This window comes from Canis lupus, chromosome 32 (genome assembly GCF_048164855.1).
Source record: "Canis lupus baileyi chromosome 32, mCanLup2.hap1, whole genome shotgun sequence".
Lineage (NCBI taxonomy): Eukaryota > Metazoa > Chordata > Mammalia > Carnivora > Canidae > Canis > Canis lupus.
Window position 1 is genome coordinate 13,487,251 of NC_132869.1, and position 27,992 is coordinate 13,515,242.

The window sequence follows — 27,992 nt, forward strand, 5'->3', positions numbered from 1 at the left end:
TTGATATTATCACCCCCTGTTTATCATAACCAGAAAAGCTGAATAAAATATTTCAAATCTCTGCCTGAAGGCACCAAAGCAGGAAGGATTTGAAGGATTGAGATCTCAGGGAGAAGAGAAGCACAGAGGAGTGAGCCTGACAGCATGCCACTTTTCCCTTTAGGACACTTGCTGATTCACAATACGTAGCTGACAGCCTGAGAATCTGAGCAGATCTTCGGACAATCTCACAGACTGGAGGCTAAAAATTTGAGTTTCACGGTCACCAGGAATGAAGGTTCCCAAGAAACACCCCGGGATTTTCAGTTGGGACCCCTGAAGGACTGTTCCCCAGGAGTAAAGGTAATAGGAAATAGACCAACACTTACAAAGACTGAAATCCGGTTTTGCTTGTTTGTTTATTTTTAGGCAATCAATGGATATTTTTATTCCTGCTGACATTGTTATGGACGCTATTGTTATCATTACTTTGTATCTAACAAAGTTGTAAATGTTAGAACAGCATAGAAAAACATTTTTGTAGTCGAAAACACATACCATAAAACTTATCATCTTAAATTTTTTTTTTTTTTTGAGAGAGAGCAGACACATGGGCACGTGTAGGGATGAAGGGGATGAGCAGAGGGAAAGAGAGAATCTTAAACAGGCTTCATGCTCAGTGCGGAGCCCAAAGCAGGACTAAGTCACATGACCATGAAATCATGACCTGAGCTGAAATCAAGAGTTGGACACTTAACCGACCAAGCCACCGAGGCGCCTGAATCATTTTAACCATTTTTTTTAAATTTATGATAGTCAGAGAGAGAGAGAGAGAGAGAGGGGCAGAGACACAGGCAGAGGGAGAAGCAGGCTCCATGCACCGGGAGCCCGACGTGGGATTCGATCCCGGGTCTCCGGGATCAGGCCCTGGGCCAAAGGCAGGCGCTAAACCGCTGCGCCACCCAGGGATCCCTTAACCATTTTTAAGTATACGGTTTAGTAGTGTTCAGTATGTTTACATTGTTGTGAAAGAGATCTCAAGACTCTGACTCTTTCCCTCTTGCAGAACTGAAACTCTGTACCAATTAAACTACAACTCTTCCTTGCCCCTTCATCTCAGGCTCAGGACCACCCCCTGAGCCAAAGGCAGACACTCAACTGCTGAGCCACCCAGGCGACCCCCCACTTTCCATTCTTTTGCATAATATACCCAGAAGTGGGATTGCTGAATCATATGGTTGTACTATCCTAAACTTTTTGAGGAACTGCCATACTGTTTTCCACACTGGTTGCACCATTTTACCATCCTACCAACAATACACAAGAATTCTAATTTCTCCACATTCCCCCCAGTATTTGTTATTTTCTGTTTTTCTTTTAATAGCCATCCTAATAGGTATAAGGCAATATCTCGGTGTAGGGCTTTTTTTGAAGTATTGTCGACATACAATGTTGCATTAGTTTCAGGAGTACAGTATAGAGATTGGACAGGTCTTTATATTATGCTATGCTCACCACAAGTGTAGCTACCATCTGTCACCACATGATGCTATTACAATACTGTTGGCTATATTCCCTATGGTGTACCTTTTATTCCTGTGACTTATTCATTCCATAACCAGAAACCTGTATCTCCCACTCCCTTTCACCCATTTTTCTCATTTCTCCACTCTCCTCCCCTCTGGCAACCATCAGGTTGTTCTCTCTATTTATGGTTCTGTTTGCTTTGTCTGTTTGTTCTTTGATTCCATATGGTATTTGTCTTTCTCTCTGACTTATTTCATTTGGCATAATCCTCTCTAGGTCCATCCATGTTGTCACAAGGGGTTAAGATATCATTCTTTTTTGTGGCTAAATAATATTCCTCTCTGCGTGTGTGTGTGTGTGATATATATCTTTTTATACATTCGTGTGTGGATGGACACTTACATTGCTTCCATATCTTGGCTATTGACTCTAATGCTACAATAAACATAGCAGTGGATATATCATTTTGAACTAACATTTTAGTTTAGTTTAATTCCAGGAGTGGAATCACTGGATTGTGTGGCATTTACTTTTAATATCTCAATGTAATTTTGATTTGCATTTTTCTCATGATTAATGATATTAAGCATCTTTTTGTATGCTTTTTGGCCATTTGTATATCATCTTTGGAGAAATGTCTATTCAAATCCTTTGCCTTGTTATCTTTGTTTATTGCTCTGTAACTTGGGCCTAGAAAATTCAGTACATAGGTACTCAGTAAATGTTAAATAAATAGTTGAAAGACAACCTTGACATTCAGGGAAGGCTTTAGCTCAGAGGAATGACTCCAATGGGAATTGCAAGCTCCTATGACAGACAAGGGTGGAGAACTATTTGTCCTTTAAGTGAATCTCCAATCACATGAAGTTTGCTCAGCTCTGCAAAATAGAAACTACTTTAAACACTTACATTGCAGGCGATGACTATGATCCAAGACTTAGAGGAAACAGATGCCTACTGGTGATCACTGTCCAAACTCTTTATAGACTCCCTGACTGAAGCTCTTCATCCCTTGGCTCTAGCCTTACTTTTTCCTGCTACTTAGCTCTTCTAGCTCTGATCTCTAGCTATCTGACTGACTTGCAGTTCCTGCTCCACCCCAACCCCTTGGACCCTAAGTCTCTTCGGCTAGCTCCCGGTCTTTCAGGTTTTAGCTTAAATGCCACTCCCTCCAGGAAGCTTTCCTTGACTCACAATCCCAAGATTAGACAAGCTGCCCCTCTTTGTGCTCTCATAACACCCTACACTCCCTCCAACAGTAGTTCTCACCACTCTGTTATAACCTCCTGTTCATTTTTCATTCTCCACATGCTTAGACTTGAGGTCGTTGAGGACAGGCACTGGTCCTTTTTGTGTCCTCAGTGCCTAGCTCAGGCCTAGCCCCTAGTAGAAACTCTGTGAATATTTGCCAAGTGAAAGAATTAATGAATGTAGTGTTAAAGTCAAGATTCAAGAAAGCGTCTGAGGGTGTGGTAGTTGAAATGTTCTAAGTACTTTAGAGGTCACTGTCTCTGCAAGATGTTCTCATCCACAACGTTTTCCTGAAAACATGTTTCATGATTGTTAGGCAACAGTTACAGAATGAAATAATTATATGCTACTTCCTGACCCCTGCTGTCAGGGTTCTCCTAGTTCTCAGCCTATTCCTTAATAGGACCTCAACCTGCTATGTAATTCTCACCATACCCTTTTCTTTCCCTCTGATCAATTACACTTACCCTTTTGTTTATATATAATAGAAGTATTTATTTAATGTGTGTGCATTTAATATATGCCTAACATGGCTGTCTCAGTCATGTAGCTAGTTCCTGGAGGGCAGGTGCATCATGCCTTTCTCCATCTCGAACTTGGCACAGTGCCATGACAAATCAGGTCCCTCTGAGAGGAGACAATGATTGGAGTTGCTTTGTGTACAGAAAGAGCATGCACACAAGCTACAACCAATAGAAAGGTACTTCATTTCCTACCAAAAATCTATTTCACTGCATTATTCAACTGGCTTTATCTCTGAACCATGGTCATTCCAGGTCCATCCAGCACCACAATGCACTGGCAGACTTCAAGCCAAGAGGCTGGAACTGTTAAGAGGAACATCTTGGATATGATATGGAAAGAGATTCAAAGGAAGGCCAAGTGGGAGATCTTGTAGGTTTTTTTTCCCATGATATGAAGAGAGTGGGTAGTATGTAGAAACGTTTACAAGGGTTTTGGTTTTCCTGACCAGATCATGACTGACACATCATCTGTAAATATCTTAATAACTGTTGATGTGTCTATTATCTGTATCCTACCTCCTTACATAGAATGTAAGCTCCATGGGGGCAGAGCCTTTGCTTTGTTTACTGTTTTCTCCCCTACGTTCAGAACAGTGCCTGGCACATACTAGGCACTCAGTAATTCAGCCTTGAATGGACTCAGGCATTGAAACAATAGAACACTCTTAGCATCCAGGGAATATGTGGGCACTGCTGCAAGGAAAGTGATGACTACATGATTGTGAAGGAGGTGAGAACAAGGATTGAAGTTTATTGGGACTAGGGCACTAGCCACTGCAGTGACAAAATGACAGCGAGCTACTCAGCCAGTTTAAGGGGGGAGCAGTAAGTCATGGCCAAGCCCAACCAGAGTCCTCAGACCTCTGTGCTATCTCACACTTCTGGATTGGACACCACAGAGTTTCTGGGCTCTGATCAGAGTCGTGGGGAGCTGTGCAAATGGCCCAGGGGATTATCCATCGCTGACATCTCCTTTGCTGCTTACTTTGGAGCCCTGCAAAGCCTCTGTCATGGTGGGGAGTGTCACAGCTTACATTTGAACGTGCTCCTTCTCTTGAAGCTTAAAATCCATGCATCCAGCTCATTGTTCCAGAATTTATAACCTCAAGTCTACATAGACATTCCTGTAACCCTTGATGTCCTTAAACTTGTTGCTCCTCAGATTTGCTTGGATCTGCCTTTGGCCACTCTTGAAGGGGACAGTCTCCAGAGTGATGCTGGCCCTGTGTTGAGGTTTGAGGATTCCAATGCTGTAGCAGAGAAGAGAGAATTTTAGAAGACCATGGGTATTATGAGAACCCCAAAGCTCTTTTCCACTCAGCAACCAGGGCTTTCCTTCCCTGGTGTTCTCAGAGATTGGCCTGGGTGCCCATCACCAGAAAGAAGGCTAGTGAAAACCCCAGGATAAGATGGGAGCGAAGGCTGAGTACTACCAGCACTCACAGGACTCTCTGCTGTTTCTTGAAGAGCCCACTTCCTTCCACAGTTAGTACACAGTCTTCAACGTACTCTGAGAGGGGGTTTGAAAATAGCACCTGGATGGAGAGTGGCTGGTTCACAATGGCAGCTCCTAAAACCTAAACAGAGCGATCCAGAGGAGAAGAAGGAAGCAGAAGATTAATCTCATTCTCCAATTCATCAAACATTTACAGACAGCATTTCTCTTCAGATCTATTTCCTGAAGAGCTGGATTTCTATGGCACATGTTTTTCTAGGTATGGGTTAAGACCAACTTGATACGTTGTCATTAATGTTTTTTAAAAACAAAACAGATGAAAATATCAGCGTACATCATGAAAGATATTGTTATGTAAAACTTTGATTCATTTCTACATTCATAGGTGTTTGTATAAAATATTTTATATCCCTCAACCCAGAATATGGAAAAATCTGATAAATTGGATACTCTAGTAATGTTATCTCTGCTCCAAGGCTTTCATCTGAATGTAAAATAATCCCAAAGGATTCTCATGCATAATTTGAGTGGATAGAATCTTCTTTGGCACTTTCTTATTGCAAGTCTACTACATTCCTTTTCTCCCTCTTAACATAATGGGCTCACTTCTTTTCACACCAGTAGGTGAGTGTAGAGCAATGGAATATTCAAGGCCATAGAGAGATGGAAGTAGCTTCAGGAAACCTGGAGGTACTTTTGGATACCCTCCCTAAAAGAAGACTCCAGTGGCTGGGCTTGCTGGATGCACCCCACCAGGGGTCCCACAGGCTCATTTGACAGGGTCTAGGAGGCTGCTTGGCCTTGGGGAAACAATACTGAAGAGACCCATGAAGTCTTCCCACTCAGAGGACCACAGAATGTCACAGCAGATGGTGTCCTCAGAGGCCAGCTAGTCTAATCCTCTCATTTGACAGTTCCCGAAGCAGAGGCCCAGGGACTTGTCCAGGAATGCATGGCTAAGAGGTGGCAAATCAAATCTGAGCTGATCTCAGGCAGTGCTCTTCTCCCCATAGAGGTTCCTTCCACTGGAGCTCATAGTTCCTCATGTTGACCCTGGGGAAGACCAACAGTGGGAGGTGGCACAAGAAAGAGATCTCTTCCTGTCCTCTCCATAGCACCTGCTCAAGGTCTACCCATAAGGTCTTTATTTTTTTATTCATGAGAGAGAGGGAGAGAGAGAAAGAGACAGAGACAGAGACAGAGACATAGGCAGAGAGAGAAGCAGACTCCCTGCTGGGAGCGTGATGCAGGACTCAATCTCAGGAACCCGGGATCACAACCTGAGCTGAAGGCAGATGCTCAACCACTGAGCCACCCAGGTGCCCCAACCCATAAGACTTTAGTGGTGCAAGAGTATGGACATCTTGTCCAGTGTTTTCAGATGAACCTTACGTTCCCAATAGGAAGGTACTTGGGAACACTAGAAGAGGCAGTGGAAAAGAGAGACTGCTTTTCTGAACAGAGTCTTGGAGGGCTGCACTCCCCCCAACCCCAGCCAGATCCCTAGGAGCCCCCCAGACAACTTACATTAATTATGATGCCTGGATAGGCTAAGGTGATGATCTTGTCCACCAGGATCTTTTCTGGACTGCTCTTCTCTTCGCCCAGGGCACTGATGCGAATCAGCTTGTCTGTTGACAGGTACTGGCTATACTGGGAATAGGGAATTCTACAGGAATGGGTCTTTGCTAGGGAGAAAACAAAAAGATGAGGTGAAAGTAGCTGGGAAAATCAGCTAGGCCTGGGTTAGATCTGGAGGGATCCTTCTTTGGAGAAGGAACTAACATGTACTGAGCCCCAGTGAAGCAGATATTAGGTTTTCAGGTAGAGAGGCAAAATGGTTTCCGCAAGGTCATTCTCCTGGTAAATGGATGGATCGAGGTTCTAACCAAGTTCTGGATGCCTCCAAAGATCAGGCTTTCCCTACTAAATCAGGCTCCCTTCCTTGGAGTAGTAAAGGGAATGGAGGAGGAAGAAGAGAAAGGAGGGAAGAAGGAATCTGTGCCAAAGGGGACATTTAGGAAGACTGGTATCACAGGGACCTGTCCCCAGAACATTTTTATCTGGGTTGTTCCTACTGGCATTTCCATAACCCACTCTGTGTACACAGGCTGTCCTCATGCCTATACCCAGAGCGCATACCTTCTTCAGGAGAGAGTGTGATGAAGGCTGTGTCCTGCCAGAAAGCGAGTAGCGGGCTACCATCATGCAGCAGGGACTGGGCACTCAGGTTCACTTTGAGGTCCTTGAACTGGAATGACATGTTAAGGGCCAGCAGGACAAAGCTTATGTCCTGGCCCATGTGGGGTGGGGCAAGCAGCTGGAATTTCAAGGAGACCTGGACAACATCACTGGGCTGAAGGGAAGGCATATGTAGCCTCCGAAGGCTGTCCTCGCTCAGTGGCATGGATGTGGATGCGTGATGGGGGTCTTCAGACCTTCCAGCCCTCAGCTTCTGAAGAGCCTTCAGGAACACCTGCCTCTCCTGGGGGGAACCTGGAAGGGCAGTGATAGCACCAGGTGTAGGCCAGGCTGACCCTGGGAGGTAAGCCTTGGCTGAACACTGCAGGACTGTTAAAACCCCCATTTCTAATAACAGACACTCCCTACTCTTCATCAGGTACTTTCTTTTCTTTTTTCTCTCTCTCTTCCGTTCTTTCTTTTTTAAGGATTTTATTTATTTATTTGAGAAAGAGAGAGGGTAAGCACAAATGTGGGTATGTGTGGGCGTGCATGAGGGCAGGGAGGGCCAGGGGGAGCAGCAAGCTCCCCCCTCAACAGGGAGATCATTCAATGGATGCAGTATGATGGGATGCAGGGCTCTATCCCAATACCCTGCGATCACGGACCTGAGCTTGAGCAGAACGCAGATGCTTAACCGACTGAGCCAGCAGGCCCCTCATCAGGTGCTTTTTAAGTGTCAGCTTTGCAAAGTATTTCATACCTTTCATCCTCACATCAACCATGAGAGGGATGTATTGTTACTATTTATTGAGTATGAATATTTTTTAGCAGTGCCCATGTGACAATGGTATCCCCAGTAGAGACAGGGAGGACCCTCTGGACCTTCTCTTTGGTACCATGAAAGTCCTAGAACTATTTTTATTAAATCACTAGCACTATTTTATTCATTTATTTGTTTTCTTACCTTTTGACTCTCTTTACCCATTTCTCCCATCCCACCCCCCTGCCTCTTGTAACCAGCAATCTATATTCTGTATCTATGAACTTGTTTTCTTTTCTTTTTTTAGATTCCACATATAAAAGAGGAAATCGTACAGTATTTGTCATAGTCTAACTTATTTCACTTAGCATAATGCCCTCAAGTTCCTTCCATATTGTTGCAAATGGCAAGATTCCATTGTCTTCTGTGATTGAATAATATTCAATTATATACCACATTTTGTTTATCCATTTATCCATCAGTTGACACTTGGGTTGTTTCCATAGCTTGGCTATTATAAAAAATGCTGCAACAAACATAGGGGCGCATGTATCTTTTTAAGTTAGTGTTTTAGTTTTCTTCAAATACTCTCAAGTGTGCAATTGTTGGGTTATATGGTAGTTCTATTTTTAATTTTTTGAGAAACCACCATACTGTTTTCCACAGAAGCTGTACCAGCTAGCATTCCCATCAACAGTGCACAAGGGTTCCTTATTCACCATGTCCTCACCAACAAAACTGAATTCATCCAGATGAGTAAAATGGGGCTCAGAGAGGCCCTGTCATTTGTCCAAGTCCCACAACTTGCAAGGGGCAGAATCCAGGTGGAAATGAAATGTGCCCAACACAAAAATCCATGCTTCCAACCCTTAGACTCTATCCTGCCTCCCCCAGGGGAAAGACAAAGGCCCACAAATGGAGAAGAGTAAGCCTCTTAAAGACAGCAGCACAGTGTAATTTCCTGTTCTAGAACCAAACAATTGGCCAGGTGTAGACAAATTCCTGGGCATGAAGGTGAGAGAAGCCATAGGAAGAAAAGAAAGAGAGAGAGAAAAGAAAGACAAAGAAAAAAAGAGGAAGGAAGGAAAGAAGGAAGGGAAAAGAAAGGAGAGAAAATAAAATTGAATTAAAGTAAATTAAAGTAAAGTAAAATTCAGGCAATCGGAGTTTCCAGAGAGGCTTGGCTTCAGTCCTGGGATGATACTGTGGCCAGGATACGCAGGACTACTCACCCACGCTTCCCTAATAATCCTAGCAGCTGTGTTCACTTGGCACTCACTGCCCTCAGAGTCTGTCCCACCCCTTCAGAGCATCCCCACATCTTCCCCAGACAGACGCCACTTTTTATCTCCTTGCTCTGGGGGTCATTCTAAGCCTGGTTCCAGGCAGAAGAGGATCTCCACGCAGGTGCTTCAGCAAGAGTTGGCCCAGGGAGATGTGGATCAGATTTAGCTCACATGTGGTCTGTTCTATCCTCAGATCCTGTCAGGCTGAGTAGGAAAAGATCAGATACTGCCCGACTGAATACCACTCTCAAGCCCACAGGCATATAACTCCAAACCCCCAAGATTACAGTGGAATCCCATGGATCTCTAGCAAATGCTGTCAATGCCTACTCACATCCCCTTGGCACTCACCAGTTCAGTGCCCACATGCCCTACATTCAAATTCTAGCACCTTCTACTCTTTGTCTAGGGCTTTCTTTGTTACCAGAGCTGCCATAGACTATGCATGGAACAGGCCTGAAGTACTAGGGACTTGACACCCCAAGGAGTCAGGGCCTCAGTCCCTGCTTGACAGGAGTTGGGGGATAAATAGCCTAGCCCCCTTGCCTCTTGGGTGGGATAGATCTGTGGTGGTGTTCTACACTTGACACTGAATCCCTGATAGGGTTGCCATATTTAGCAAATAAAAGTGTTTTCCCTGGCAACATTCATAAAGCTCCCCTGCAGGAGCTGAGCTCCAGCTGCCTGTGCTCCTAACTGGCTGGACAAGGCACCCTGCATTGGCTTTCTTCCCTCCCCTGTCTCACTTGCTCACTCTCCTTCCAGTAGTTCCTGGATGGCCTCACAGATAAACCACCCATCCTGATATCCTTGCCTCAGGATCTGTCCTGGGCACCCCAACCAAGGTAACCCCAGAGTGGATGGAGATGAAGGGGATGACTAACAGCAGGCTGGGCTGTGTTCAGTGCTTGCCTCTCACTGTGTAAAAACCCTTCCTTTTTTTTTTTTTTTTTTAAAGATTTTATTTATTTATTTGGCAGAGAGAGAGGGAGAGAGCACAAGTAGGGGGAGTGGCAGGCAGAGGAAGAGGGAGAAGCAGACTCCCTGCTGAGCAAGGAGCTTGATGCAGGGCCTGATCCCAAGTCCTGGGGTTCATGACCCAAGCCCAAGGTAGGTGCTTAACCAACTGAGCCACTCAGGTGCACTGGTAAACCCCTTCATAGGCTTATATTCTGGAGCTTCTCTGTGGGTCCCCAAGGCCCATACAGACACACCACAGATGCTACTCTTCAGCACTCCCAGTAACTGCTCAGCTACCTGCCACTCCCCTCCTTTTCTGATTCATTCCTGCTCAGCTCCTACTCCTTGCCCAGCTTCTGGTCCTCATAGACTGTATATTTTTCACTTGGCTCCATGGTGATTGAATCCAGTGGTTGACCTTCCTCAAATTCTGGGAATGTGTTCACGCCTGACTACTGTAGTTGCCTATTTGCCCCTGCTAACTTGAATAAGAGGCCTCTTCCAGGTCGCCCACCTCTCAGCAGGGGCAGGTGTCGGACTAAACATTCGGCCTTATATTGGCCTGAGTACTGGTTGGTGGTCTGTATTGTCCTCCAAAAACTCAATAAAACAAAGTTAATTAGAAAATATGTTAAATGAAATTCATTAAATTAATAGAATAGGGTTTACTAAATCCCCTCCCATCTTGAGAAGGAGGCTAACTTTTCAGGAAGGCAGCAGTGAAGGATTCATATGGTAGGATGCCCGTCGGTGGCCTTATGGTCATTGGGAACATCTTCTGAAGGATGCTCACTGGCCTGTGGGATGTGGGGTGGCGGTGGGCACAAGGAAGTGAGGCAATGAGAGCATCTCAACTGGGACCTTAAAAATGAGGAGGCATAAGACCTGGGATCTGTCCCTCAGATTCCTTCTAGTTCCCCAGAGGGCTGTCCCAGCTGGCGGGAGGTTCCCTGGGGAAGGTGTTCATAGACTTGGACTCTGGCAGGGGCTGGCTCAGTCATACCTTCTATGTATTTGTAGTTCTCCGTGATGTCATCTCGCTCATTGCTTTGAATGCTCTTGGTGCTGATAAAATTGCCAACAGTATTCGTTTCCCGGTGAATTTTCTGCTCCTTCCCTCCATAGACAAGCCAGGACATGCAGTCTGCATTCACCATGGAAAAGGCAAAGGCTGTGTCATAGTTCAGATCCACCTCTCCCTCTTTGATGGCTCTGACAGAGGCAGGGCCACAGCAGTAGAGGCCTGAGAACAGAAGAGTTACAATGGGCCAGGCTGTTGCTGCAGGGTCAGGCAGGGGCAAGGGCAGTTTCTGTGGGAATGGGTTCCACCTTTTTTCTGGATAGCCTCACCATTGCTTGTCTCCTGAGGTGTGGCATCCAGCACCTGCCAGCCTCCATATCCAGGAGGGAGGTCCTTTCGAGCCATCCAGCACTCATTCCACACGTGAAAATTCCTAAAGGAGAAGCCAGAGGAATCAGGGTCAAATGATGCTAAGGGAGAGTCTGTAGTGCTTGTGTTCTTTCCAGAGCAAGGCAGGGGACGGTGGGCAAATAGAAAGACAGATTTAGTGTACCCTGGGCCTTCAAACCTCTATGGGTAAGGGGGTGGCAGCTCTTCCTCCTGTGAGGCCCAACTTGCTCAGAAAAGAACTTTTTTCTGTGAATAGAGAGTGAAGGCTTCCCTAAAGTTAAAGTTAAAAGTTAAAAGTTAAAACTTCCCTGAAGTTAAAAATCTCTCACTCTCTCTCCCCAAAAGGTCCTCTGGCCCTTTCTTGTGTGTGCTGCTGCTGACAGAGGCACTCGTGGTGTGTCTGGAGGTGAGGCTTCAGGCTTTCCTGCGGTCAGAGCTAAAGGCTGATATTAAATGAAGAAGATGACAAATGAATGATGCAAATAGAAACTGCACCCAGAGTAGAAAGCTCTTGTGATATGAGGATTCTAAACTCAGAATAGGTTTTGTGTTCCACTGTGTCTCAGCCTTCGAGTTGGGGACACAGAGCCCTAGGACTGGTGTAAGTGAGGGGGGTGTGAGAGGGCAGAAGGCTTGTGGGCCTGCCCCACTCTCTGCTGGAGGGGTTTGCCTTGGAAAGAGATGGAAAGATGGTCTCTCACCAGACAGTGTCCTTCTTCTTATTCTCCAAGATCCTGCCCGTGCTGTCATAATACTCATCTATGATCAGGTTTCCGTCTGTGTCGTGGCCAGAGTCAAAATTGGTGATCACACGGGTGGGGATCCCCAGGCACCTCATCACTGCAGAAAGAGCAAATAAATCTCCTGTGGGCTGTGGATTTAAGAATGCTATGGATTCCCTGGGTGCAAGAAACCATTCATTTGGTACTTGCGGGACCAGTCAGGAGCTGTCTGGGGCAATGGGTTGATGATATTGCCAACCTCTCTCCCTGCCTTTCTGAGTTCCTCTCTGGGGCTCATGGGAGAGACTCTGTGCAAAGGTTAGGCTTCTGGTTGGTCAGATAAGCAATGCCAGGGCCAAAAAAGTTGTGAGTTTCCCTGCCTGCAAGCGGAATGGGACAGGAACACCTCTTTTGGCAAGACTCAGTAGCCTCACTTGGTCTCACTTGTCCCCTGGCCACGAATCTCCATCTTCAAGCGAAATAGCTAGAATTTTGGCTCAAACCATCAGATTCTTAGACAAAGAGGTCTGTGGCTTGGATTCCCCCCTTTTCATAGGTAGATTGTCTTGGAAGCTTATCAAGGAAAGCATCACAAAGGAAGGCAGAAAGGAAAGGAAACTGTAGCAAAAGCTTAGAAAAGTAAGATTTTGTACTTGATAGAGAAATTCTAGAAAGAAAGTACAATACTGTTTTTATTCCTGAGAAGGCATCTCTTCTCTTTGCCAGCCAACTTCTTTGCTTTGTCCCCTGCCATATTTTCCCCATTCTGTACTCTTTAAGTACAGCAATATACCCCAGCCCATCCTTCCACCAATGCTCTGGAGACTCTCTCCCCTCAAATCCAGCATTGGCAGGCCACCCCACTCAATAATAACAATATAATAATAATAATAATAATAATAATAATAATACCTGCCAGGCATGCTGCTAAGTTGGCCTCAGGACAACTCTACACAGAAGCTGCTATTATTATCCTCATTTTAAAGATTAAGAATCAGAGGCTAAGAAAAGTTGGCAATTTTGGCCAAAGTTGCACAGCTAGGAAGTTGCAGACCTATCACTCAAATACTGATTTCACTGCTAAGCTTGTACTCAAATCTGAGCCCACTTCCCAATATTATGCATACAGTTCAGTGCTCTAGTATTTTCACCTTATTAAACATATCAAGTATTTTCCTATGTGATCAAATATTGGCACCAAGCCTCTCCAGGTCAGGGTGGGGACACATCTCTGGATATAACTCAGAACAGAAAGGAGAGAAGCCCAAAGGGAAACCTGAAGTTCTCCTGGAGTGGCAGGTCTGTGCAGGCCAAGGAATGAGGTCAGGGAGTGAGCAGAGCTGACAGGTGAATTGTAGGTGGAGGTAACACAGGACAGCCTCAGAGGAGAGGGTGAAGGTTGGAAAAACTGCCACTAAAGGAACATGAGATAGGAGTAAGGAAAGAGCATTCAGGTGGCTCGGGAGCATTGTATTGAACACATTTATGCTAAGATTACAGTCAGGAGGGTGGGTAACATGGTAATAAGAGAAGGTGCCAAGGAGTGGTGGGTAGGGGGAGGAGGAAGCAAAAATCCGTTCTTCACCCTGACTCGTGAATTCTGAACAGCCACTTGAAGGTGGTGTCAGCTCCTGCTCAACAAGGCTGGTTGGACCTTTCCCACCTGAACACAGGCCATTATGCTCACAGTACTCTGGAGTTCTCTATTAGACAAAGCACATGTTTGTGAGATTTGTTTACGAGCCTGCTCTCTTGAGGGCAGTGATTGTGTGATATTCATCTTTATCATTATACAGCCATTAACAACAGAGAGCCAGACTTATTTTGCAGAAATTTGGCGCATCGTTGCTGGAGGGGTGAATGAATGTCTCATGAATCTTTTGTCCATTTTGGTGATTTCTGACTTGACATACAGCGCTACCATAATGCCTGTGTGCTATGCTTTGGGTATCAAGTTTGACTGTCCATAGAGTGTAAACTTTGAGTGGTAATGGATTTGCACTGATCTGTTCTCACTCAGTCCTCATTGTGGCTTGTGAGAGGCCTGGGATGGGGGACAATAGCCTGTCCCAGTGAAGCCACGGTGGGACTAGAATGGTTGCTTACATGGGGAATGAGGCTTCGGCTTTAGCTTCCACATCTTACTAGGGTGAGGGGTGGCTAACAGTGCTCAGATCTGCATGAAGTTGTATGCATACATTTTTCCTGTGGTCTTGCTCCTTCTGTCCTGCTCACACTGTCCTCCCACAAAGAGCTCATCTTGTTTTATGGACTCATCTCTCACTTGTGTGCCCACACTCCTGAATTTGAATCTTGAGTCTGCATGGAAACCTTCTTGCTTCCAAACACATCCCCGTCAAGCTTATCTTCCTTGCCAGCCAACAACATCATCATCATCATTGTAGTGCTGGGCACAGTGCCAAGCACTGCATAGGCATTATCTCATTTAATCATCTCCACAACCCTGTGGTTATCCCCACATTAAAGAGGAGTAAGAGAAGTAACCCGAAGCTTAGAAAGATTGAGGTCACAAGGTAGAAAGAAGAAGCCAAGGCAGGACTTAAGCCCACATTTTTCTGATTAAAGCATCGCCATGCTTCTAGTGACAAGCTGTACCACTGCAACTTCACTAGGCATCCTGGAGACACCTCATTCTCAATGTACCTTTCTTGGTGAAGTTTTTACTGACTACTTCATGCCACATTAGCCTCCCTTATCATGCTCTCACTTAATCTTGGTCACCTGTGCTACATATTTCATCACTGGATGGAGCTCTCTGTGATATCCTTTATTTGTCTTATCTTGTCAGCCAGATTAAAAATCCCCCTAGAGTAGGACCCATAGAGGACACTTTTCTTGCATTGCTTTGTTTCCAGCACAGTTCTGGGCGCAGAGTAGATGCTCATTAAATTTATGTTGACGTGAGTGGTCTTTGGTTAAGGTTTCTGTGGATTATCCACAGAAACCTGTGGATAAGGTTTCTGCAGACTCTCAGTCCTAATGACTCACAGTTTGACATGAGACTCAAGTGACTCTTACGCTGATAATTTTGTAGGAGCTGAGTCCCTCATAAGAGGGAGGTGTGTGTGTGTTTGTGTGTGTGCACACACATGCATGCATACTCCCACAGTGATGCTTAGAAAAAGGTGGAGAAGATATCAGAATCGGGAAAGGGCTGAAGAGTTCCCAAGGTATATCACACCACATCACACTGCCTGCGTGAATTATTACGTCTCCTTATGCAGCCATTCAGCACTCATTCAGTGATATGTGTCAAACCTCTGTGATTAACCAGGCCATTGTTAGATGCATATGTTAGATTCATACACAAAAATGAAAGACATTCCTGTCATCAAGGAGTGCAGCTTCATTTTCAACTGGTGATGGACATTATCCTGATAGTGTATTAAAACATGGAGTCTGTTTCAGGACTGGCTATGAAGTCTTCTCACCAGCTCTTTTCCCTCCTCCCCATGTGGAAGTGTGGCTCCCATTATAAAAGAGAAATTGGTGGAAAGTTAGAGTCCAATTTGTTAAAATATGTTTGGTCAGCTTTGCTGTCACATTTCCATGGTTTATACTTAAGAACACATCAAAGCTTCAGCTAATAAAGTTGAAGTGATGCATTTAAAAGTGATAATATTTAGCATCTTTTAATTTCTCCCTGGACCCATTAAGCTTCCAAATGGTAAAAGTATCTTCTCCTCCCAAGCCTTTAATTGTTCCTTAAACCAAGATAGTTATATTGTCTTGATTTTTCAGATCTACCTTTACACGGTCATATTAGAACTGTTCTTGATTGTCTGCAATGACAGTGCATCCTAAAACTGCTCCAAAAATAATGTCTTCTACAGAAGCGCCTGGGTGGGTCAGTCAGGTAAGGTCTGACTCTTGATTTGAGTGTAGGTCATGATCTCAGAGTTGTGAGATTGAGCCTCATGTTGGGCTCCACACCCAGTGTGGATTCTCTTTCTTTCTCCCTGTGTCCCTCTTCCTGCTCACGTTCCCTCTCTAAAAACAAAAAAATAAATAATATTTAAAATATTAATGTTTACTTAAAAAATTACCAGGCATGTAAAGAAGCAGAAAAATATAACTCATGACCAGGAAAAATGTCAATCAATAGAACTAGATCTAGAAATGTCAGAGATGATAGAATTAGCTGACAAAGACCTTAAAACAGCTGTTTTAAATATTATAAAAATGCTCTATAGGAAGTAAAGGAAAACATGAAGATAAGAAGAGAAATGGAAGATAGAAGACCCAATGGAACTTTTAATGATGAAAAATACATAAAACAAAAAACCTACTGGATGAAATATTGCACTATAAAAAATATACTTTTTCTTTTGTAAGAGTACTTTCGGAGACACTGTTACATATTAATTTTGATTTACATCAAAATGTTTCCCTGTCATGAGGGGAGGAGACTAGGAATGGGTTATAAGAAAGGAAAAACCAGTTAATTAATAAATTAATTTTTTAAAGAGGGGCCTAAAGGAGACCTGTTATGAGAAGTATTATGAAATGAAGAATATTATTAATTTAACCCTAAACATTCCATGGAACAAAGGAAGGAAATTATATTTTAGAAAAGTGATAGAGATGATGGGGAACTGAGTTTTAGGGGATGAGTAGAAACACTTCATAAGCAAGACCCAGCAAGACCTCTGGAGTCCAGCAGTTTGAGATTAAAACAGTATCAGACTAAATATAATAGCTAACAATTATGTAAAACTATGTGCCAGGCATTTTTCTAGGTGCCAGCCATATATTAACCAACAGCCTGGTAAGGGAACATTCCACACAATCTGAGATGTTTCATAAATCAATGGGGAATAATAGTAGATTTGTGTTTGAGCTAAAGGTTGAGGCAAAATAATACACCAGGACCTTGGCTGAGGTTCCTTCTTTGAGAGCTAAGGGCTCAATAAAAACAATGGGAACAAGAGTTGTATTTGAAAGGAAGTTAATGAGGTACTTTATAGAAGCCACTATACAACTAAGGGAGAAGAAATCTTAGATGACATCTAGCTTAGATGTGTTCAAAAAAGTTTTAAGCGGAGGATCCTACATGCAAGACAAGGCATAAGTGGGGATCCAATACACGGAAGATATACACATGACATAGTTTTACGTGAAGAAAGGACGGCCCAGCCCTAACCAACACAGCCTCCTCATTTCCTACCACCTTTCTCACCATGGCTCCTGGGCCCAGGTGTCTACAGAGGAGGGGATCATGCCCCATAGACCTGCTCACAGTCAACATTCATGTCTTCCAAGTCATTGCTACCCCTTTCCCCACCCCATGCAGCTGTGGTTAGGAACAGACCAGGCACCTTCCCAGGATGCCTGGCTCCTAACTCTGGGAAACGAACTAGGGGTGGTGGAAGGGGAAGTGGGCAGGGGGTGGGGGTGACTGAGTGACGGGCACTGAGGTGGGCACTTGACAGGATGAGCACTGGGTGTTATTCTATATGTTGGCAAATTGAACACCAATAAAAAATAAATTTATGAAGATAAAAAATAAAAAATAATAAAAGTGAAAACAAAACCAAAAAAACAAAAGCAAAAACCCAACTTTATTGAGATATAATTCACATACTATAAAATTCACCCTTGTAAAGTGTACAATTCAAGAGTTCTGGTCCAAGATGGTGACAGAGGAAGACCTTGAACTCACCTCCTCCACAGACATGCCAAATCTGTAACTATTTATAGAGCAATTCCTCTTGAAGAAGAACTGAGGGCTGACTGACCAGCTTCTGCACAAGAAAGCTAGAGACCACATAAAGAGTGGTAAGAGAGAGGGAGACATGGTGACTAAGGGAACTCCCACCCCAACTCCGTGAACTGCAGTGGGGAGGGAATAGTACTGAGGGACTGGGAGATTAGTCTGCCCTTGGATACAGAAAAAAAAGCTGCAGTTTAAAAGGGCAAGGAGAGTGTAAAAGAACCAGCCTCAGAACCCTAACAAATGGTGGCGGTGGCCCGAAAGGGGTGTATCTGTTGGAACTCTCTCCAGGTTCCCTGTCACAGGGAGTGGATGGCTAGAACAGGAAAAACCTGATGACTAAGAGCTGTGGGTGGCCAACCCTGAGTACAGAAAAGGTAGGCTAGAGATTTGTCTGAAATTCCTAAAATAACAGCCAACTAAATGAATGTCAAAGAAAAAGCCCGTTCAAAAATTATAAGTGCATTTTTGATGCATGCAAATTTTCCTTCTAGTGATTTTTTTACTAGGAAATTGAAGTTAATATGTTGACATTTATTTTTTAATTTTTAAAAAGTTTTAAAAAGATTTTATTTATTTTTAAAGATCATATTTATTTATTCATGAGAGACAGAGAGAGGCAGAGACATAGGCAGAGGGAGAAGCAGGGAGCCTGTGGGGAATTTGATGTAGAACTTGATCCCAGGACCCCTGGATCACAACCTGAACCAAAGGCAGATGCTCAACCACTGAACCACCCAGGTGCCCCAATATGTTGACATTCAAATAGGCAGTTCTGAACAGAGGCAGTGCTGCATAGGGGAGAATGCATTTCTGAGTCAGACAAGAGTCACTTAGTCACTTCAAGCCTCAGTTTCCTCATCTGTAAAATGATGGTAATGATATCTAATTTGCATCCACTGTAGCTGGGCACTATTTATTGTTAGTACTCTCCATATATGAATTCTTTCAATCCTTCCAATAAACCTATGAAGTAGGTACTATTACTTTCCCCATGATAAATCTGGGGCACAAGTTAAGTGACTTGCCCAAAGCCACTCAGCTAATTGATGGTAGTGCTGATATTTGAATCCAAGCAGTCTACTTCCAGAGTTCACACGCCTCATCATTATTCCAGGTTGCCAAAATTTTAGCGCAATGCCTGGCACAAAAGAAGTCCTCAGTAAATGTCAGCTATTGTGAATGTGAAATAATAATACTACTAATAAATATGCTTTGGCAGCTATATTGGGCTAAGAAATTTGATAAATCCTTAACTTTTAGTGGAGGATAGAGGCTGGGTCTTACCTATCTTTGTATCCAAGAGTACTTAAAGCACAGTGCCTAGCATAGAATATGGACTCACTAAGTGTAACTGGGTGAATAAATAGGTTTTTCAAACAGACACATTTATTAATATACACCATGTTGGCCCTTTTGGGAAAGACTGCTACTGCCTGAGCAGCAGTTGGATCAAGCCACATTTGACCCACTTTGCCCAACCCTTTGCATCCCAGGTCACTAAAGTGCCATGATTCTCATAAACATTTTAATTGGTCTGCTCTTGTTGCATAATATCCATTCACTGGCTCCACCCCTCTCATCCCCCAGTTCCAGACAACCACACCAAAGCCCTGGTCCTCTCCCTCTCCTGCCCATTTGTCTCTAGGTTTTTCCATGTAGAAGAACCCTCTCCATCATGCACAGGACTGATCCTTTCTCGGTCTGCCAGTCCTGTGCCTGCTCCCTGGATGACTCAGACGGCCCAGTTTACCCATATCTCTGTGGCTCTAAGTATCAAAGCTGTTCAATTCCTGATTTCTTGCTTCTGGGCAATCAAAGCCTCCAGCTTTGATGAGGCTCTGCAGCTGCAGTGGAGGAAGAGTTCAGGACTTCTTCCTCATCAACCCATGTGAAGTCATCCTCTGTGGGTGTTGACAGGAACATCCTGTACCCTTGGCCAGAGGCCTGGCACTCGCTGCTCAGCAGCTGGGTTGTCTTTAGGCTTCCTCCAAGAGCCCAGAGGTGGGCTTAACATATATATATGCACACAGACTGCACTAGATTTTGTCATACAGGGAATTTTTTTCTTTCTTTCTTTTAAGGTATTTATTTACTTATTTACTTATTAAAGAGACTGAGAACACAGTGGGGAGGGGCAGAGGAAGAGAGAATCTTAAGCATACTCCCCTTGGAGCATAGAGCCTGACGCAGCGGAGCTCTATTTCATGACGCTGAGATCATGACCTGAGCCGAAACCAAGAATCAGACTGTGCCACTCAGGCACCCCTGTCCTATAGGGAATTCCTACATGAAAGGTCTGAGCTCACAATAAACACTAAATTGTGAGCAGAGCTGGCCTCCCTGGGTTGGAGTAGAGAGTCCTATGAGCAAGAGCTGTTATTTGGTCTCTTTCCCTGACTAACAAGAATAAGAATTTCCTGACTATGACCCAAGTCAGGTATACAGATACAGATGCCTAGAGGCTGAGAGCAGGCCTAGGCATGGGGGGCAGGGTGAGGGTCAGGACCAGTAACAAGCTGGACCCTGGGTGAAGCAAAGGGCCTCCTCTTGCTATCCCTAATGTGTAACTCATTTCCAGGTGTCATTTGCCTCAAGATTCACTGCCCCCCTCTTTCTTCTGCTTGCTCCTCCTGCCACCTGCAAATCAACTTTCATCTACTTTCTTTCTCCCATACGTATTTTTTACTTACTTTATTTTTATAAATTTTTAAAGGTTTATTTATTTATTTGAGAGAGAGAGAATCTCAAGCAGGCTTCCTGCTGAGTGTGGAGCCCATCTCTCAGGACTCAATCTCATGATCCTGAGATCATGACCTGAGCTGAATTCAAGAGTCAGAGGCTTGATCAACTAAGCCACCCAGGTGCTGCCCCCCATACATATTTTTTAGCTTTTCTTCTACTCATGTAGCATCTATTCCCTATCTGAAAAGCTGACCTCCTGTTTTCCTTCATCCCCTACCTCCCTGGCCTGAGTCAGGCCTCTAAGCCTGCTGAACATTTTACCTCAACCATCATCTTGCTCTGGCCCCATGGCCCATACTACCACTCGGATGTACACTTTCCTTCCATGTCAAGACCACTCTCTTAGCTTAGAGCACTAATCCGTTTGTAAGTTTTCTAATTATTTGGCCTTTCATCTTATTCCTGTCTTGGACCAGTTAATTTCTAACCAGCCTCTTAGGTTGTCCAAAATCAAAGGAAGAGAAGAGCAAGGAAGTGTGCAATTTCTACCTCAGGACCATTCTCTAAAATAAGCCCAGATACATGAATGCTGGAAGTCAGTGATGAGACAGTTTTACAGAAGGGGCTTCCTTTGAAATGCTCCCTGGGATGAGAATGGTTCAGAGTACTAAGACATGAGCCAGTACACTTTTGGTTCTCTGCATGGGACCGTTTCCGCTTCCTACCTGTGCACATGATGGCAGCAAAGACCCAGCACTGCCCGTAGCGCACTGGTTGGCAGCCTGTGGCATGCCATTGTTTCAGGATGGCCACGCTGCCGGTCCATTCTGCAGGGTTGATACCATCTAAGTAATTCTCACTCCAGTTTCCATTGAGCACCCCATTGTCATCATTGCTGTTGATCTGAAGAGAAACCATGTATAGACACATTAGAAGCATCCTTTTCCTCAGCAAGATGTGATGTGTGGGCTGCCTTGCAAGATCATTGGGCCTGAGACACAGTGGACTCTTTGATCTCATTTTATGTGGGGATTTCCAGACCTTCCTAGGGAAGGGGTGAGGATGGGAAGCTGACCCTTCTGACTTGTCTCCACTGTTTGTTTATTATTCTATTTCTACCCACCCCTTGCAAAGCTAGAGCTTGCTCTGAGAGCTCTTAACAATACTTCAGAGCAAAGGAAATTTAGAAAAAACAAGACCATTTCCCAAACCAGAGCTACACGTGGCCTTCCCTAAAACAGGCGATTTGAAATTAATCAAGGTGATGGCCCATACCCAGCTAATTCAGAGCTCAGCGGAGAAAACCTGTTGCCCAGATTTTTTTTTTTTTTCAGTCTCAGCCAAGTTAGCTTTACCAGAGGGCCTCTGTTCTTGACTCTTCATCCCCCATTGCAGGGAACAACTGTGAGTGAGTATCCCCCACACACAGCTTCCTCCCTCCTTGGACATACCCTGGGTGGGCAGAGCCAGAGCCAACCTCACCATGGCACACACCACTCTGCTGATGTAGACAGGGCTTCCCCGCAGGGCACAGTCTGTGGCTGGGTCAGTCTGGAAGTTCAGGCTCTTGTCTAGCAGCTCCAGGCAGATGTCTATGATATTCTCTTCAAACTACAAGGGGAGATGCAGAGCGGCAAGGCACCCATGATGGGCACATGTAGATAGGGAAAGAAATTCATGACCCACCCCACCCAGCTCTCCAATGGGGTTTGTTTGTGGAGTGCAAACCCATTTGGAAGGTAACTGTGCCCAGTAGCTCAGACATGAATTACCTCCTGAGCAGGTATAAGGTCTGAGAGCTCTGGGGTCACAACTCTCCTGGTTTGTCCTATAGATCAAATCCCTGGAGTTTTTCTCCAGTGAGTCTGACTGGTTAAACTGTCTCTTTCTCCCTCTTCTTCTCTCAATCTCCACACTCTGGAGCCCAGGGGATGTTCTTACTAAAACCATGTTGCCTCATCTTCCACCTCCACCTGCTGACCCAGCTCATCATTGGCAGCTACTGCTCAGGTGCTGGTGCCAACTTGCCATTGGCATCTGTGACTCAGTTGGGCTCTGGAATGACTAATAGCATGTGAGGTATGGAAACTTCCCACCCAAGGCAGGCCGACTTGTCCTTTGGGCTTGGCATGGATGCCATTTTATCTGAGGCTTTCCCTAAATCAAGCCTGGTTTAGCTTCAGTTATGATGGAGCCACATTCTGTCTTCCCTGCCTGAGCATATGCGTTGTCTCTCTCCAGCTGTTCTTGCAACTCTATGCTCCAGACCTGGGACAGTGCCCAGCACATAGTAGGGATTCCATGCATTCAACTCCATGGTTGAATGGGAGTAAATGAATGCTTTTGTTCCCATGTAATATTCCCACAGGACAACAATAGGATTAGAAGGCTTCTATGGGGCAGCCCGGGTGGCTCAGTGGTTTAGCGCCGCCTTCAGCCCACGGCGTGATCCTGGAGACCCCGGATTGAGTCCCGTGTCAGGCTCCCTGCATGGAGCCTGCTTCTCCCTCTGCCTGTGTCTCTGCCTCTCTCTCTCTCTCTCTCTCTCTCTGTGTGTGTGTGTGTGTGTGTGTGTGTGTCATGAATAAATAAATAAATAAAATCTTAAAAAAAAAAAGAAGAAGAAGAAGGCTTCTATGACCCATCTTCCCCACGGGACAGTTTCATCAGTTCACTTTTCTGCTTTGAAATATTCAAAGGCCCCTGGGCCTTCAGAGTCAAAGTTCTAACCTCCTCTATAAGTCACATAAGACCTTCTCTGATCTGGCCCCCTTCTTCCTCTCCAGCTTCATGTGTCAATACTTCCTCCTTCATAATTTTGCTCCAGCAACACCAGATTCCTTGTAACCCTTGCAGCAGATCAAACTGTTTCTCACCTTTGTGTTTTGGCTCATACTTCCTCTGCCTTGGATATTTTCCCCACTTTTCTTCACTTGGCTAACTCAGTTCGAGCATCTCCCTTCCTAGGAAGTTTCCCTGACAGCTCCATACCCAACCCTGTGCTCCTCCCCTGGGCTCCCAGAGCATTCTGTGCCTATCTTAGTCTTTGCAATTCTCATTGCATAGTAAGTGACCTGCTTATGTGACTGTTTCTCCACTCACTGTGAGCTCAAGGACAGTATTTAATTCATTTTCATATTCCCTAGCACCTAGCACCCTGCCTGGCACTCAGCAGGTATTCAATGTAAGTCCACTGAACAAGAGGAAGAGAGAAAGGGAGGGACCCAGGGCTCAGAAAGTAACAGCTGCCCACTTCTGTTCCTCACAGATGATGGTAAGCTCCTGTCTCAAGGGGATCTCCAGATCCTCATTTGTGCATGCCAAATGAGGAGCTGGGGAGGTCAGTTGGGGCCAGGTGAAGTTGCCAGGTCTCATTTTGCCTATGGCTACCTGGGGAGCCTAGGTTATGGCTGAGGCCACATGTGTTAGAGTTTTATTTGGACACGTCCAGGAGAGGAACCCATATAAAATGGACACAAGGCTCCACAAGGGGCCCCAGGATTTCCCAGCCAATAGCTATCTGGCAGCCAGTGCTGATCTTCTCCCAGCAGCAGTGTTGTGGTGCTAGGACTCAACCTTGAGAACCCTCTTCCCTGGCCTGGTGCTGGAATTCCTGGGGCACCTGCTGTATGCTGAGCTTTATGTGGGAGGCAAGCTTTCATGAAGGCAAGAGTTGCAAAGCATCATGTTTAACATGATGCTATTATTACAATAAAATCATGTTTTAGAATATGTACAGAAAACAAAATGTACAGGGACATACACTATGCTGATGACAGCGCTTAGCATGGCCTTCATGTTCTAAGTACACATTTTTGCAACATTTCCTTGTAAAGTTTTAAAAACAGCCATATGTTACTTTATAATGAAAAAGATATTCTAATTGGGATGCCTGGGTAGCTCAGTGGTTGAGGATCTGCCTTCGGCTCAGGACGTGATCCCGGAGTCCCGGGATTGAGTCCCACATCAGGCTCCCTGCATGGAGCCTGCTTCTCCCTCTGCCTGTGTCTCTGCTTCTCTCTCTCTGTCTCTCATGAATAAATAAATAAAATCCTTTTTTAAAAAAGAAAAAGATATCTAATAAAAACAAAGAGGCAATAGGTCCTGAGAGGGAAATGCATCACTGCTTAGCAACCTGGCTTCTGGCTGAGATGTTCCAGGACAAGCTTCCTCAATGTGACAGAACTGGTCCTAGGGTCTGTGGCCTGGGTGATGAAGATAAAGTGAGAGAGGCAAATGGGGTCCTACCAGAAATAGTTCAACAAACAAAAACCAGACACCATCATGGCCAGCATCACTATTGTCCCTTCATCCTCATCATCACACTCATGAAATTTCAGGGTGAATGCCTTTAGCTGCCCTTCACCCTTAGATCCTGATGTCCAAATCAGACATGATCAGCAAAGAACTGCTCATCTAGCTCCCTGGAGTGTCATCTCACACTTTACTGTTCCCATCTGTCAGTTCTGGGTGAATTCTGCATGAGGAGAACCCTGCTCCCCTCTTCCCACGAACCATGAGTAGGACTGAGACTTACTTGTCCATAGTTCCAAGGGCATGGGCGGATCCAGTTCTTGTTCCCTTGGTAAATGAAGCCGTAATCATTCACTACATATTCCTGCCTCTGGGGTTCACTGTCCAAGTAGACAGAATCCTCTAGGAATTAGAGTAGGAGAATACAAAGTACAGAAGTTATTTTGCCCTTCCTGCCCCATTCCCATTCCTAGAAGGCAAAGTCCCATGACAACTGAGGTCTGGGGGCACCTGAATGGCTCGGATCAGTCCATTAAACATCTGCCTTCTACTCAGGTCATGATCCTAGAACCACTCTGGGCTCAGGGCTCTGGCCTCAGTGGGAAATCTGCTTATCCCTCTCCCTCCATCTCTCCCCAACTCATGCTCTGTCTCTCAAATAAATAAAATCTTAAAAAAAAAAAAAAGAGCTCTGGGGAGAGCACTGGATAACACCAAGATGGGCAGAAGGGGGCTGGTTCTTGGAGAGACCACCTTCTATAATCCCTCAACATTAACAACACACATTTGATACAAATATGAGGTTGAATAGTAAAAATTTACCTTTGGTGGAATTCCTTGGTTCACAAAGCACATTTACATCCTGACCCCATTTAAGATTGAGGGAACAGGCTCAAAGTGATAATATGTCCAAATCACATGTAAGTACAGTGAAATTTGAACAGAGTCCATATGACACCATATTCCATAATCTTTCTGCTTCACTCAACTAATCCTGATTGGAAAAGAGCAAACCAGAATCTAGGGGTTCGCATTAACCTCCTCATTCCTTTTGTAGGAATTTAACCTAAAGACAGTATTTAAGAAGTACACAAAGATTTGGATTCTAAGCTGTTTAGCTCATGCTGTTTATAACACTGAAAAGCTGGAAACAACCTAAATGCCTGGTTCTTGGGAGCTAGTTAAATAGCCAGAATTCTGCACACCATTAATATAAGATTACAAAATTGTATGTATAGGCATTGAAATCTACATGTGATATATTAAGTTTAAATGGGCTATGTAATAATATTATAGCATGAATTGATGTTTGTTAAAAGCATATTTATGCAGACGATTTTGAAGGCTATCCTGAAAGATGTTAATAGTAATTGGTTTTTTTTCTTTTTTGCCTGTTGGTATTCTCCAGATTTTCTGGAATGAACATATATTACTTTCATGATATAAAAAATTATCTTTTTAAAGTTGAGAATGAGCAAAGAGAGGCCATGGGGGCAGGTGTCCTCTCTGCAGTGTCTTGGAACTGTTTGGAGGCCCCACCAAACCCTTAGGTAAAAGTACTCTCCTTGCTTCCTCAGCCTCATGGACTGTATGGACGCCAATAGAAGAGGACCCCTGGGGGAGATGCATTTTACTGAGATCTTGCACCAGTGTGGTGAGACCTGCGAGTTCATGATTGAAAACACACACATCCCTCCTCATAGCAGAGGCTAGCAGTGACCTGAGCTTCAGGGTGGGCCTCCCCAGCCAATATGGTGGACATGGCAGTAGGGTAGCCACAGATTCTGACTTCAGCCTCTACTGATCTTTAGCCCCATACTGAGTCTCCCTGGCACTTGAATGGAGCACAGGTTCAAAAACAAAGGCCCTGCAGATATCACTTTTCATCCTCACAGCTCAGGGGAGACCTCAATACAAGTCTGAAGCCCATTGTCTTGGAGGCCAGCAGGGGTGTGTGTAGGAGAAGGAGAAATAGAAAAAGAGAGGGACAGACAACTGTCTTCCCTGACCCAGTGACAGGGCCTTTTCATATGGCTGATGGGTAAGAGTTCTAGGTCACTCAGTGATACTTTGCTGTAGGTGGTGGAAGCTGGTTAGAGATGCTAGATCCCAGCCAGTTTCTGGTATGACTCACCTGGCCTCTTTGGGATAAGGTTAGGGGAGCAGGGAGATGAGAGGGAGGAAAAGGTGGGGACATCCTCTAACTACAAGTAAGACTGTTGAATCTGGCCTCTGCCCAAAAGCCCACCAGGCCCGTTCTCTACTCTCAACTCTTCCTGCCTTTCTTCCCATTCTTTCCTCTTGGCATGTCTTTCATTCTGCCCACATTGTGTCTGTATGTCTGTATAACTACTCTGCCTCCAGGTAGATTTAGATGACAGGGATTGTGGGACAGGTAATGCTGGGATACTCCCTGTACTTTTGTTCGTCTAAGACAAAAACTGGAAACAGCCAAAACACTCATAATAGGAGACTAATTTAAAACATTTGATGTATCCAAACAGTGGAGTAATTGTAGCCATTAAAAAGAACATACTGATAGGAAAATGCATTCAAAATTGAATTGTTGAATGAAAAAAGCAAGTAAAGCATACTATGTACTATATAATCCTATTTGTGGTATGATTATATAATCACACACGTATGCATCTATGTATAAATACATATTTAATTAAGCGTAGAACATTTTGGTAAGGCTACACAGGATTGTGTAATGTTAACAGGATTTTCCTCTGGAAGATGGAACTTGGAGATTGGGATAAGGTTTTACTTGTCACTTTATACTTTCCTTTCTCCCTTCTCCCTTCTCCCTCCCTCCCCTTCCTTCCTTCCCTCCTTCCCTCCCTCCCTCCCCTTCCTTCCTTCCCTCCCTCCCCTTCCTTCCTTCCTTCCTTCCTTCCTTCCTTCCTTCCTTCCTTCCTTCCTTCCTTCCTTCCTTCCTTCCTTTCCTCCTTCCCTCCTTCCCTCCTTTCTTTGCCTTTACTTCATTCCACATTCAATGCAGTGCACTTAATATTCTTACAATGAAAACAGTTAACTTAAAAATGTATGGTGGGGTGCCGGGGTGGCTCTTGGATTCAGGTTAAGCATCTGCCTTTGATTTGGGTCATGATCCCAGAGTCCTGGGATCAATCCCCACATTGGAGTCCCTGCTTAATGGGGAGTCTTCCCTCTGCCCCTCCCCCCTCCTGACCTCACTGGTCTCTCTCTCTCTCAAATAAAAAAATAAATAAAATCTTTTTAAAAAATGTATGGCAGG

The 27,992-nt window shown here is 44.6% G+C and overlaps 1 protein-coding gene and 1 long non-coding RNA gene across 3 annotated transcripts in view; one reads left to right on the plus strand and one right to left on the minus strand.

The window, feature by feature from the left end:
• The first annotated feature begins 22 nt into the window (after positions 1–22).
• On the plus strand, positions 23–27,985 carry LOC140623042 (uncharacterized). The gene is made up of 2 exons (XR_012022718.1): positions 23–342; positions 26,311–27,985. It is a non-coding gene; the product is annotated as an uncharacterized lncRNA (long non-coding RNA).
• The window catches only part of TGM5 (transglutaminase 5), a 31,114-nt gene continuing 7,134 nt past the window's right edge, over positions 4,013–27,992 (minus strand). The window contains exons 4-13 of one of the 2 annotated variants that reach the window (XM_072808961.1): positions 25,017–25,135; positions 21,962–22,090; positions 21,205–21,382; positions 12,040–12,178; positions 11,278–11,381; positions 10,931–11,170; positions 6,880–7,233; positions 6,265–6,425; positions 4,725–4,858; positions 4,013–4,531 (exon numbers count right to left, since the gene is read on the minus strand). In XM_072808961.1, the coding sequence (XP_072665062.1) occupies positions 4,378–4,531; positions 4,725–4,858; positions 6,265–6,425; positions 6,880–7,233; positions 10,931–11,170; positions 11,278–11,381; positions 12,040–12,178; positions 21,205–21,382; positions 21,962–22,090; positions 25,017–25,135 (1,712 nt within the window). In that variant the 3' untranslated portion in view covers positions 4,013–4,377. Of the gene's footprint in view, positions 4,532–4,724; positions 5,791–6,264; positions 6,426–6,879; positions 7,234–10,930; positions 11,171–11,277; positions 11,382–12,039; positions 12,179–21,204; positions 21,383–21,961; positions 22,091–25,016; positions 25,136–27,992 lie in introns of those variants that run through there. The other variant, XM_072808962.1, reaches the window with a different exon arrangement.